The sequence below is a fragment of the Myxocyprinus asiaticus genome, chromosome 30 (assembly GCF_019703515.2).
Source record: "Myxocyprinus asiaticus isolate MX2 ecotype Aquarium Trade chromosome 30, UBuf_Myxa_2, whole genome shotgun sequence".
Taxonomy (NCBI): domain Eukaryota; kingdom Metazoa; phylum Chordata; class Actinopteri; order Cypriniformes; family Catostomidae; genus Myxocyprinus; species Myxocyprinus asiaticus.
The window spans coordinates 22,245,020-22,257,242 of NC_059373.1; the positions used below are offsets into that span (position 1 = coordinate 22,245,020).

Below are 12,223 nucleotides of genomic sequence, written 5' to 3' on the forward strand. Positions count from 1 at the left end.
CCTGCTAGTAGCACTGGCATCGTTTAAAAGGGTTGGTGATTTGCATGCCCTGTCGGTTAATCCCTTATGCATGGATTTTGCGCCAGGGTGTTTAAGACTGGTTTTAATAACCTCATTTGGGCTATTTGCCCAAGGTCTATTCTAAATCATTTCGCTCACAGACTATTCATTTTCAGGCTTTCTATCCTCCCCCATTTGAGTTGGAGGAGCATGAAATATTGCATATGCTTTGCCCAGTTTGGGCGCTGCGAGTTTATGTTGCCGGTACTAGTCAGTGGCGTAAATCAGAACAGTTGTTTGTGTGCTTTGGTGGACGCAACAGGGGTGTTTCGTTGTCCAAGCAAAGGCTGTTTTATTGGCTTACTGATGCAATTTCAAGTGCTTACGAAGCGCACAGTTTACCTTCACCTTCGGGTATTTGAGCCCTTTCTACGAGGAGCATAACATCCTTATGGGCTTTGGCTAGAGGTGCATCCTTGGAGGACATTTGTAAGGCGGCAAGGTGGTCCTCTCTGCATACATTTGTAAGATTTTATAATCTGGATGGGTGTTTGACTCCTGCTTCCCAGGTTTTCTGTGTTGGAACAGGAGTAAACTCATAACTTTCTCTGTTTTATTGAGACGCTTTAGCTTGCGTGTGCACTGCTATATGCTTGCCACATGAGCATAGACAGTTGGCAGCTACTGTTCGCATGCCGTGAATGTATATCGTTCCCAATGTGATTATGCAGCTCAAATTCCTACAAAAGGGAACGTCTCGGTTACTTGAAATGTAACTCTGGTTCCTTGAGTGGGAACGAGATGCTGCGTAAGCTGGCCATACTCTCTAGCAGCTGCATAGGCTCGTGGCTTCATGCTGAAAATCTGACTGGATGGCGCCAAAGTGAGCGCTTTTATGGAGCCCATGACGTAGCTCCCTGGGGGCATCGCTTAAGTGCCACCAGCCCAAAAATTGGAGTGATTGTACAAGGGCTTCAGACCATGTGACACTCAGGGCATTTCCCAATGCAATTACACAGTCTCGTTCCCACTCAGGGAACCAGCGTTATGTTTCACGTTACCGAGACATTTAATGCTGAAGATGATGTTTGGACCACTCAACATGTTTGGCAGGCATGGGACAATGATAATCAGTTCATAGATTCAGCAAAATTTTATTTTAACATGGTTGGCAGTGATTTGATGATGCTGGAATTACTTTTAATCAGATTTATTTATTCCTCTTTATAGAAATCAGCCATAAAGTCTATGAAGTCTAAAAACATAAATAACTAACACTTCTGGACACATAATAAACTATTTTATGAAAAAATTAGTAAAACTATAGCTCTTTTTTTTTTTTTTTTTTTTTTTTTTTTTGCTTGATTATTAGGTGCTACTAGTTTCAAATCAAAAAGGGAAATGGAAAATGCACACAGCAGTCATGCAGGGGTCTCAGGAGGTTTCAAGAAACCGCCGTGCTTTTCCACACTGTAGGGTAGCGTATTTGTATGCATGTTTGTGTTCATTTGGAGACTCTAATACAAAATCTTATCCAGACAGTACGCCGCTGTGAGCTCAAGTTCTTCTGCAAATTCACAAGCACAGACATTCAAATTATCTGTCAGAGGAGCACTGTACATGCGCAGACAGGCAAAAAAGTCAGACATTCTCCCATGATTTCCCCTGACCCAGGTTACTTTTTTGTAGCATAGCAATATGTGTTTTAACGACAGACTGTAATGAGTTCCAGGCTGCGTTGGAGGCTGATAGAATTATCCTATTCTGCATTAACCCCTTCCTCCCACACAGGTCCATGATCCACCCTGCATTAAAGTCCCATAAAAGCACAGCATTCTTCTGTCATTACATTCTTTTTCTCTCAAGCTCACCGGCAGGGTAAAATTCATGAGCTGAGAGCTGCACGGCGCAGCTACACAAAGCTTCCTACATTATTTATGCGCACATTCCAATGGGGTTTTTGGAACAGGTCATCACAATTCTCTTCCATCCCTTGCAGGTCTAAAGCTGTATGGAAAACATGTCCATTTCATGTTCTCTGTGAAACTGTGGTTTTAGTGTTTGTGCATGCATGTGCTCGCTGTAATTTCTAAACTGGATCCCAGGGTATGACTGGAGATGAGGTACTGAGCACTGGCATACACTTTTATGCATATCCATTTTCATACCTATTCAGTTTGAGCAGACTTTTCTACGCTGTGTTTGCTCTCCATGCTTGGACATGACTCAAGAATTTGCTTTCACATCTGCTTCTCGAACACATCTTTTGTTTTTCTGTCTGTCCCTGATATTCTCTTTCAAACCATGTCTCTTCACACTGCACTACCCCCTCCCCCTTTCTCCTGCCACTCCCCCCTTGTTCTTGTTATGGAAAAGAGTCTTATATTTACAGTTGATCATGCTGATGAAACTCACAGTAACATTTATATGTTGTACTGTATATCTATATAAAGCAAACACTTGAATGTTTCAATATCAGCCCAGATAAGAATGAGGAATGAGAGATTGAGTTCAAAGCTCAAGCAAGCTTCAAAAATGCCACCATAAAAGTGGTAACAACTCATGCATTATATTTATATTCTTCAGAAGCCATATGATGGCTTTGAGAAACAGACTGAAATTTTTGGATGAACTATTCCTTGAAAAGATGCTCAAAGTAAATGAAACTTGTTTACCTAGTTGGTGATCATAGGCAAGCATGTATATTTAAGAGAACTGTCAATGCATGGGGTTTCTATCTGTTTTAATAAATCTGACCTTTTTTTGTACATTTATTTGTTTTTAATATTGTACAGGCAATCTTTGGATCAAAGGATCTGGCAGAAAAAGTAAGTTGTTTAAGTTAGGCCAACAGAAAAATGTGTTGTTTCTATTTGTCATGAGCGGCAATAGACAGGCACAATTATGAAGCTCCAAACCTAAATAAAGAAGCAAAGACCCTGCAGGTTCCATCCAATATCTAAAGAAATTCAGTTTAATTGGTACTTAAATTGCTGCATGCTGAGTTGCAATGGGAAGAACATTGACACCGACCCTTACAAACACATGAGATAATTGACTACTGATTGCAAAGTACTTTGTGTGTTTTTATACTACCTGGATCTGGAGGGACTTGATAATCTCGTACTATATGAGAATCCCATCCATGTTTTTCAAACAAAATTGCAGTCAGTTTGTCATCTGTCCCCTCTGAAGCCATTCAAAAGTAATTTGCTTATTGCTCATTCCAGGAAAAAATAAATAAAAATCATATTGCCAGCTTTCAAACGAAATGCAATGTTTCATTTTCAATATTTCATTGTAATCAGGGCCCAGCCACCAGGGGGCCCCACAAAGCAAGTTTGTTTTTTAGTTTTTAATATGCTAAAAGCTGCGAGTAAGACAGCTAAATTAGACAGGTATAGGGGGCCTCCTTGTGGCTGGAGAGGGAAGGGAGAATGTAATGGGGGGGTTCCATTTCAGAATGTTGCAGAGATGATTCAGGTGTCTGGATCACAGTAGTGGAGTAATGCTGTACAGTCCCGGCAGAGTGAGCCAGATCGTGGCAGTCTCCTTTATCCTCCACATCCCAAATCAGGGATTGCAAGAGCAAATTCCATTAAGCATTGATTTTCTGGGTGTGTTCACAAATGTTCCCTGATCTGAATTCCTTTAGTGAATCCGGTGCTAAACCAGCGCAGACAGTGCATGCAAATAACCAGTGCTTTTACAGGGCATAGTTCAATAGTGAATTTCCCCCACAGAGTTTGGTTATTTACATGAGTTACAACCACATTCTCCAACCAAATACACTCCCGAGAAATTCAGGTAAAGAATTCCATCCAGTCTAGGATTAACCATTACATTATGGTCCAGAGAGAAAGGTGTTTAAAATAAGCTAATGGGCATTTTTCTCCACCCAGCTCCCGGCCAGAAGGAGCAGGTCTCTCATGGTACCACCTTGGGTAGGATTTCCCAAGATGGACGCGGCTTTGGCATTAATGCTGAGGAGCTGGTCCGGGAACCCCACAGGTGGTGCTATAATGAGACCTGTCTCAAACATTTTTTTCTTTTGGGTCTGGACAAACCACACAGTGTCAAGGAGCTGGGTGAGATTTTGTTTTGGCCCTTTTTGGATCTGGTGGACCAGGTCTGCCATCGTGTTGAGGTGGAGATCATGATGCAGAGATGGAACACCAGATCCATCAACCCCTCTCAGCCCATGCCCTGTTCCCCCGGGCATGTCTCGGGCTTCACATCGCCGTAGGAGGAGGAAGCTCACAGCTGACTGCCAGGAGGCGGAGGAGCCCACTGCTGACCGCCAACAGACGGAGGAGCCCACAGCTGACTGCCAGGAGATGGAGGAGCCCGCAGCTGACCGCCAGGAGGCGTAGGAACCCGCAGCTGACCGCCAGGAGGGGGTGGCTGTTACCGCAGCAGTGCTTCTCACCGCCCGGAAGAGGAGGAGGAGGAGAAGGATACCTACTCCTCAGTCGCTGTCAGTGCCCACAGCCAAGGAGGCCATTCTCCTGCCGCTGCCAGTGTCCATGGCCATGGATGCTGTTCCCTTGCTGCTGCCAGCGTCCACGGCCACGGAGGCCGTTCACTTGCCGCTGTCAGTGTCCATGACCATGGAAGCCGTTCCCCCTTCCCTGTCAGCGCTCATGGCCAAGGAGGCCATTCCACAGGCACTGCCGCTCAGTTAGACCCCATCCCAGCAGTCACAGCACTGCCGGAGCCCACACCTACAACTCCCTTCCCTCCTGACCCCTGTCCAGCAGCCGTCGCCCAGTCCTCTGACCCCTGTCCAGTGACTGCCACCCACTCTGACCTCTGTCCATCAGCCGCCACCCAGTCTGCTGCCCTGCCAGTCCTTGCTACCCTCCTCTCCTCCTTTATTCCCTCCATAAACCTCCTCCCAGGCCACTGGATCCCACCTCTGCCTTGAGGCCTTCTCCCAGGCTGCTGCACCCTGCCCCTTTCCTTAAACTCCCTCCTTGGTTTCCCTCTCTTCCTTTCTGTTGTGTTTTCTGTTCTGTGTTAGTTCCTGTTTCTGTTTGTCATGTCTATTGTTGGATGTTCCCCTTTTTGGGACACCAGGAGGCGTCCCTTTGAGGGGTAATGTTAAGGCCCTGTCACTCTGTCAGTCTGGGTTTTTTTTGTGGCAGGAACATGACATTATTGTTCTGTGTCTGTCTTGTGTTCTGTCTTCTGTTTTTGTGAGCGCACGGCTTCAGTTGTGGTTTCCCTGCTGTGCGCTTTTCAGTCAGTCTTGTTTCATGTCCGGAGCATGGTGTCTGGATCCTGACTTCCCTGTCTGTTTTGGTTTCAGTCTGTGTCTAGATTGAGACACTCATGCTCCATGTTCTGTCTGTTATTGGCGTGAATGCACTGCGCTTATATCATCTTGGCGGCATGCACTCATATCAATCATTTATGTCTGTCTCTTACAATGTGCTCACATTGTGCTGCATGCCTCGGTCACGAGCTGTCTTCACGTTGTGCTGAGGTTCGGTCACTTCAGTCTGAGGTGTCAGGTTTGTGTTTGGCCGGACTCTCGCACAGGTTCCCTGTCTCGTTTTATCACCATGTTGCGTGCATTGCGTGGCATTTGCCTCGTGATGTACACTCAGTCTCTGTCTAGTGTGGGAATGCATGGCATTGCTTTGTTTGCCATTGCTACACATTCTCTCATCTTGTCTGTTGGTTGGCATGAGTGTATATTGCCTCATTGTCTTGCCGATGTGCACTCATGCCATTTGGGTGTTTGTGTTTTGTGAGAGCACATGGCTTTGTTTTGTTTCTGTATTGCTGTGTGTCTCTCAGTCTTGCATCATACCCCACCTCCTTGCTTGCCCATTATTAGTTCATTTATCTCACCTGCCCTGCTTGTTAACCTGCTTGATTTCCTTCCCTATTATAGTCTCCTTGTGTGTGCTGTTCAGTGCCAGTTCGTCTTGTGTGGTGTCCATGTCGATGTTGTGTTCTTCCCAGTTCCTGTGTTTTGCCCCGTTATCCAGTCCAGCCCATTTTTGTCATTACCACCCAGTACCTGTTTTTTCCCCTTCGGGTTAGTTTTTGTTTTGCCTTTGTTTATTTTTGTATTAATAAATCCTTTTTGTTTTTACTCTGCGTTTGAGTCCTGCCTCTGATTCTCTGCTCAACCTGTGACAATATGACATAGTAACAACAAATGTGAAAATAATCTCTGGTTTGTTAAAACCATGAAACCACCATTCAACCACAAGGAACAACATTCTTGGTATAAAAAGCACTTACAGTGCTTTACCGACTCCCAGTTCTGCGTTTATTTTCCCCCCAAATTCAGTGTTTTGAATGTGATGTCTACTCAGCTCCTGTGGCAATATGGGAAAGTATAGTGTCCAGTGAATGCACACTTCAGAATCTCTCCGCATGTATTAGAACATCTGGGTATTTCTCACCTACTCTTTTATGAATACTGAGGGTTTGGACACCCTACTTCATTGGTGTACTGTTCTTTGCTTACTATATATTAAGGAAGTATGTATATTCGGACAGCTCTTGTTTTTATAGACGTGAGTACAATTCCACATCTTTGCGCATCGTCGGCGAATGCACTTGCTGTTGACTGTGCTAAAAGAGTATCACAAAGTGGTTGTTGAACATGTCATATAAGCTCATAGTCATAAGAGTATACTGTACTTTGAACGATGGTGTGCTCGACCGTTCACTCAGAAAAAGTATTTAATGTGTCTGGTCTCTAAAATTTCTTTTGTCAAAAATTTCTAACACCAAAATTCATTAAACTGGCAGCCACATTTCTTGTTTACAGGCACAAGATGCCAAATTATTGCTATGGTTATAACTATGTTAACAACTGCTATTTCAGATATCTTTCCGACTTAGCCATGCTTGGCAAGCATTTCACCATATTTTTAATCCCTAAATGTTTTAGTAAAATTCCAAAATTTTAATTCTGATTCTTTTTGTGGTATTTTGAGGCACTGCATCATAAGTAAATGACAAGAAATAATAACATTATAAAAATAAAAAAAAATCTCACATTTGTTAATCATCCAAAGTTATGATTGTGTAAGGGCACAATTTGGTCAGGCATACAGATGCACTGAACCGTTAGTAGTAGAACATACAATCCATTCACTTATATGAACAGAGTCGACTGAAATTATCATAAAGAGTTGATTTTCTTTTTGTTGCCTGCCTCTGTGTGTGAACACCTCTGGAAAGAATTAACCAGCCCAGAGTGTCAGCCATCTGTTTTCTGAGACTCCAAACAGCACGGGAAAAGGCCCTTTCCTCTCCCTCTATCTTACCTCACCACATCAGTGAAGTTAATGGCATGTTGGCTGAGCAGAACTTAGTGACACAACGGGGTTATTTTAATTGCACTCTTCCACTAAAAACTAACAGCTATTTATAAGTTATTTTACTTTGCATATACCCTCCCCCTCCCTTGTAGTTGTGCAGCTGGTGTTAGTGAATGTTGCCGTGAGGATTCTCCTGTTCCTATTGATCTTTGTCTCTCATGAGAGAAAGGCAGCGGGCTGAAATGACACCCAGTCGTAGTCCTCGTGCACGCGCCACTCACATCCTAGAGCTGTCAATTAATGTTGTATTGCACTGCCACCCACAGGCCAAAATTGCAACAACATCAAAGTCAAAAGCTGGTCTATTTTAATCTTTATCCAACATAGTAGGAGTAGATTCGCAATGCAGGATAAAAATGCACGCAAAATCGAATGAACACCTTAGAAAAAGGTCTCACAGATAGGAACGTGACTGAAAAACCTCTCTTTTTCCCAGTGTGCAGGCTGTGTGTTGATCAGTGAGGAACAGAGTGTGGGTATACACATTCAGTATGCTATATGCAGCATGTATAATGGCTGTGTACTGTAGGTAGGCAGAAGGATTTGCATGCGAGAGTGTGCATGAGTGCTGTGTGCAGTGTTATCTCACCCTTGGAAAGAGAACATTTATCACAACTCTTGTCAACAAGTCATGACACTTTAAGAATTAATGTTTAAAAGTTGGCAAGAATTTCTGCTGCTTTTGAAGAGTCTGAAGAACACAAGCTGGTCAGTGAGAAGCAGCTACCAATGCACTATATAGCTTTTAATGCGTTATGCTTATGAGAAAATGCCCAGATTTGGCACATATTCACACATGCAGAGTTTGTTTTGCGCAATGCCACATATTTTTTTGCACAATGTTAAGGATTGATCTGTGCTTAGACCATGCCATATTGGTTAAAGGGATAGTTCACACAAAAATTAAAGGTCAATTGTCTTTTACTCACCCATATTTATTCCGTGGAACACAAGAGGATAATTTTTTTAATAATTTTGTTGACGCTGTTTTTTTTTTGTTGTTGTTGTTGTTTTTTTACATCCAATGAAAGTGAATGGAGACTGAGAATATTAGTCCTAAACATTCTGGCTAACATCCTTTTGTGTTCCATGGAAGAAAGACAGTCCTGCATGTTTTGAACAACATGATTGCAGAAATGAAATTTTTTGGGTGAACTATCCCTTTAACTTGTCACATGCTCTATTCCAGTTTTGCATGTATAAACTGCTTCTGGAATTTAAGGCTGAGTAAGCACACTGAATTTTGTGCTTTTGAGTTAATAAAGTATTATGTAACGTATTTATAGTGAATTGTTGATTGTATTGCAGGTTATTCAGGAGGGTTACACAGGTCAACAAGGCATCAAAGGAGAGAAAGGAGACCGGGTATGACAAAAGTATTTAAATATTGAACCATATTGTGCCACATACACAGACATACAGTACAAGCATTGGTATGTGATTGTTTGTGTGCAAAATCCAATAGCACTTCCAACTCTCTGTCCAAACATGCTGGGAATAAATGACTGCAGCACTCTTTATTTTGGCATATTATATAAATGCCTCATTAGGAACTAGCTTCTGTGCCAGTGACCCAGCTTGGCCGAATACTGACAATTTTCATTATTACTGGCATCCTCTCTTAATGTATTAATAACATAAAAAAATGATTCTGCATAGACAATATTAGGAGGTTTTTAGGATGCATGCTGACACATGGCATTTAAAAGCATTACACCTGTGTTGTTTAACATACAGTAATGTTTGGGGTGTTGATTTATTTGTGCGTAGTCTACTGTACAAAAGCTTCCTTAAAGAGCCCATGAAATCAAAATTTGAGTTTTGTGGTTGTTAGCTTTGAAGCCATCTATGCTAGTGTACTCCTAAAAGTTAACAAAATTAAACTTTAGCAGAAAAACTCATTTTAAATTGACAGTTTTTCCTCTTCTGGGAAAATAGACCAAAAATCTTGATTACTCATCATATATTTTTGTCCAATCAAATACTTTCAAGAATGAGAATGCCCCTCCCCCTAATACCATATGCAATGGCAAGCAAATAGTAAATCATGGTTCATGGTTGTGATAATATCCATTTTTATGTTTATGTTAAAATAGAAATTTTTTGTAGTTTGATGTTTTTGATCTTGCAGGGTTTGGACTGCACTGCTGCTGGAGTTCCTGGACGAGTGAGTCTATTCGGTCATTGCCTGGGAAATGACCTTTCTGACACTGCTTGCAATTGATTGGTCATTAGTGAATGAAGTGTCCCATTTGAAATAAGGAAATGATCTGTGCTCTGCATTTGTGAATTAGACACTTGGGTGACATGCTGTATCTGTATGTTTCAGTGCTCAGAAGGCGCTAAGGGAGAGAAAGGAGAGAAGGGAGAGTCGGTAAGTGTGTGTGCTATCCTTGTCTTAGAGAGAGTTAAGCAATTACATTTTTGCTCAAAAGGCTTCACTGAAGTAGAGGGGATATCTTGATACTGTTTCTACTGTTTCTCATGTTTTAGGGTCTACCTGCCAATTGGGGTGAAGCTATAGGTGTGAAGGTAAAGGAAGGTAGCAGCATTTGGGTAGCCATGTCTTATTGCTCACTCTAGTTCACTTTGTGATGAATCAGTATTTTTTTGGAACTTAAATTCGGGCATAAGCAAAACTCTTGATCTACTAAAAATTGGGACACTAATGACTCTGCAATACCTGCAACATTGTCAGTGGTGGATGTTATCCTATTACAAAGTAATGAGTTACTTTAATCCAATTATTTTAAAGTAAGAATGTAGTGTAATACATTACATTTTAAATCCTTGTTATCAGATTACTGTTTCTAACTTTCAATTATGATAATTACTTTTAAGTACATTACTGAGTTACAAGTATTTCTAATATAATATGGGAATTATGTTCATATGTACGTCTGTTTGCTTTTCTGTGACAATCTGAAGGGCATTTGCCAATTAAGTCATTGGAAGGGAGGAATGTGTGGTGCTGAGTGTATGACATTATAGACCTTATTTTGTGAGAAGGATTTTTAAAAAAAGTAACTTGAAAGGAAAGCCAAAGAGATAATCAGTAAAGTAATTTAATTACAATTTGAGAGAAGTAATTAGTCATTTGTAGTGGATTACTTTTGCATAAATTACCCAACACTGGACACAATTACGAGATTGTTCATTAAAACATAGCTGGTATTTATTAATAACTTCGCTGTACAACACGGCATCATGCATCTTCGTTGTAGCTTTTAAAAATTATATCTTGAAATATGCACTTGTCTTGCATTTTTTATTTGGCAAAACAGATAATCTACATGCATAATGGCATTAAGGCATAAAAATAAATCAATACAATGTCAGAACATACATAAATGAACAAATAAACATAAAAAGGGCATAGAACATAAACCCTTGGCTATGTTCAGAATAGCATACTGCTATTCTATCTCTGTAGTATGCAATCTGTATACTCTGCGTAATATGCTAATTTTCTCTATGAATAGATTTTCTTGCGTTCATGCTTTCCTCTTGTGCTCATCCTTTGATGACTTGAAAAACAAGCGCCATTTCCGGTATAGTGAATATAGTGAGCAGGTGATGCTCTCTGGTTTTTATTCTGCATTCTGGGAATTTTAAGTAGGCAAAAGTTTCAGTGCACTACAACTATTGTGACAGAGGGACAGCCCTGGATGTGACTCTCTGGCCAGTGCGAGGACTACTGAAGCTGATTGAGACACACCCTGTACACAATATGAGTGTGTTAGAGCTTGCAGCATCTCTCTCTCTCTCTCTCTCTCTCTCTCTCTCTCTCTCTCCTCTCACTCTCTCTCTCTGTGTGTCTATTTCTGTCTGTCTGTCACTTTCTCTCTCACTACACATATTTAGGGAGACAAAGGGCAGAAAGGGGAGGTCGGAGCCCCAGGTGTGGCTGGAAGTCCGGGCAAAGATGTAAGTGAGAAGCATTTGAAGTGAAAGGCCTACATGTCCATATTAATGCCCTACCTCATTTACATTGTTTATGCAATTGCCCCCAGGTCCCCTCCTGAGTCTCTCTCAGTCTTCAAATACATGTTGATATATCTTAGTGTTTCACTGCAGGAGTGTATTCATAAAAACATTTTTTAGCTGTCCGATTGTTTAAAGGGGCTTCATATATACTCAGTGCTTTGCCTGCAAAAGGCATTAAAGAGCATTTTGCATTAGACTCTTACCCATATACTCACTGCTGCTGTTTCTTCTCATTAGATATCTCTTTGGGTGTTAAGTCTTCTTAATGCTACATAGATTACGTAAGCCAACAAAGACCCACAAATCAATGCAGCCTCATTGATTCTTTTAAATGGTTAGTTGGATAACATTAAGCTTAATCTTTTCTATTCGGTATACAAACCATGCTAAAGGGGTGGTGAATATGGTAGAACTCGCAAATGCATACATGGAATTTGCTTTTAAGCTGTTTATCTTTCTGAGCCACAAGTCATTGGTGAACTAACTAGTTTCATTTTTAATGCAAGTTTGTTTTATAAAGTGTCATACTGCTAATGCCAGCCTTTGAATGAACTCAAGCTAATTATTATTTATTGGTTTTGGCTATTACAGGGTCGAGCTAATCCTATTTGTGTGGTGGGCCCTAAAGGGCAAAAGGTAAAGCTAACTGTTCCTCTCTCCTGTTGCATTTGGGTTTTGTGTTTTCTGGAAGATAGTTCTTTCATCAGTTACTCACCCTCATGTTGTTCCAAACATGTATGCCTTATTGTATCTTTTTTTTTTTTTTTTCATACAATGAAAGTGAATGGTGACTAATGTTAACAATCTTGAGGGTGAGTAAATGACGACAGAATTTTCATTTTTTTTTGGTGAACACTTCCTCTAATTCTAGTTGTGCTGTGATCAGG

General features: G+C 41.3%; 1 protein-coding gene across 4 annotated transcripts in view; it reads left to right on the forward strand.

The window, feature by feature from the left end:
• col16a1 (collagen, type XVI, alpha 1) overlaps positions 1–12,223 on the forward strand; it is a 113,826-nt gene that overhangs the window by 43,004 nt on the left and 58,599 nt on the right. For 2 of the 4 annotated variants that reach the window (XM_051663565.1, XM_051663567.1), the window contains exons 9-16: positions 2,796–2,828; positions 7,786–7,821; positions 8,658–8,714; positions 9,481–9,516; positions 9,679–9,723; positions 9,843–9,881; positions 11,214–11,276; positions 11,928–11,972. In XM_051663565.1, the coding sequence (XP_051519525.1) occupies positions 2,796–2,828; positions 7,786–7,821; positions 8,658–8,714; positions 9,481–9,516; positions 9,679–9,723; positions 9,843–9,881; positions 11,214–11,276; positions 11,928–11,972 (354 nt within the window). The remainder of the gene's footprint in view (positions 1–2,795; positions 2,829–7,785; positions 7,822–8,657; positions 8,715–9,480; positions 9,517–9,678; positions 9,724–9,842; positions 9,882–11,213; positions 11,277–11,927; positions 11,973–12,223) is intronic. The other 2 variants (XM_051663566.1, XM_051663568.1) reach the window with 2 other exon arrangements.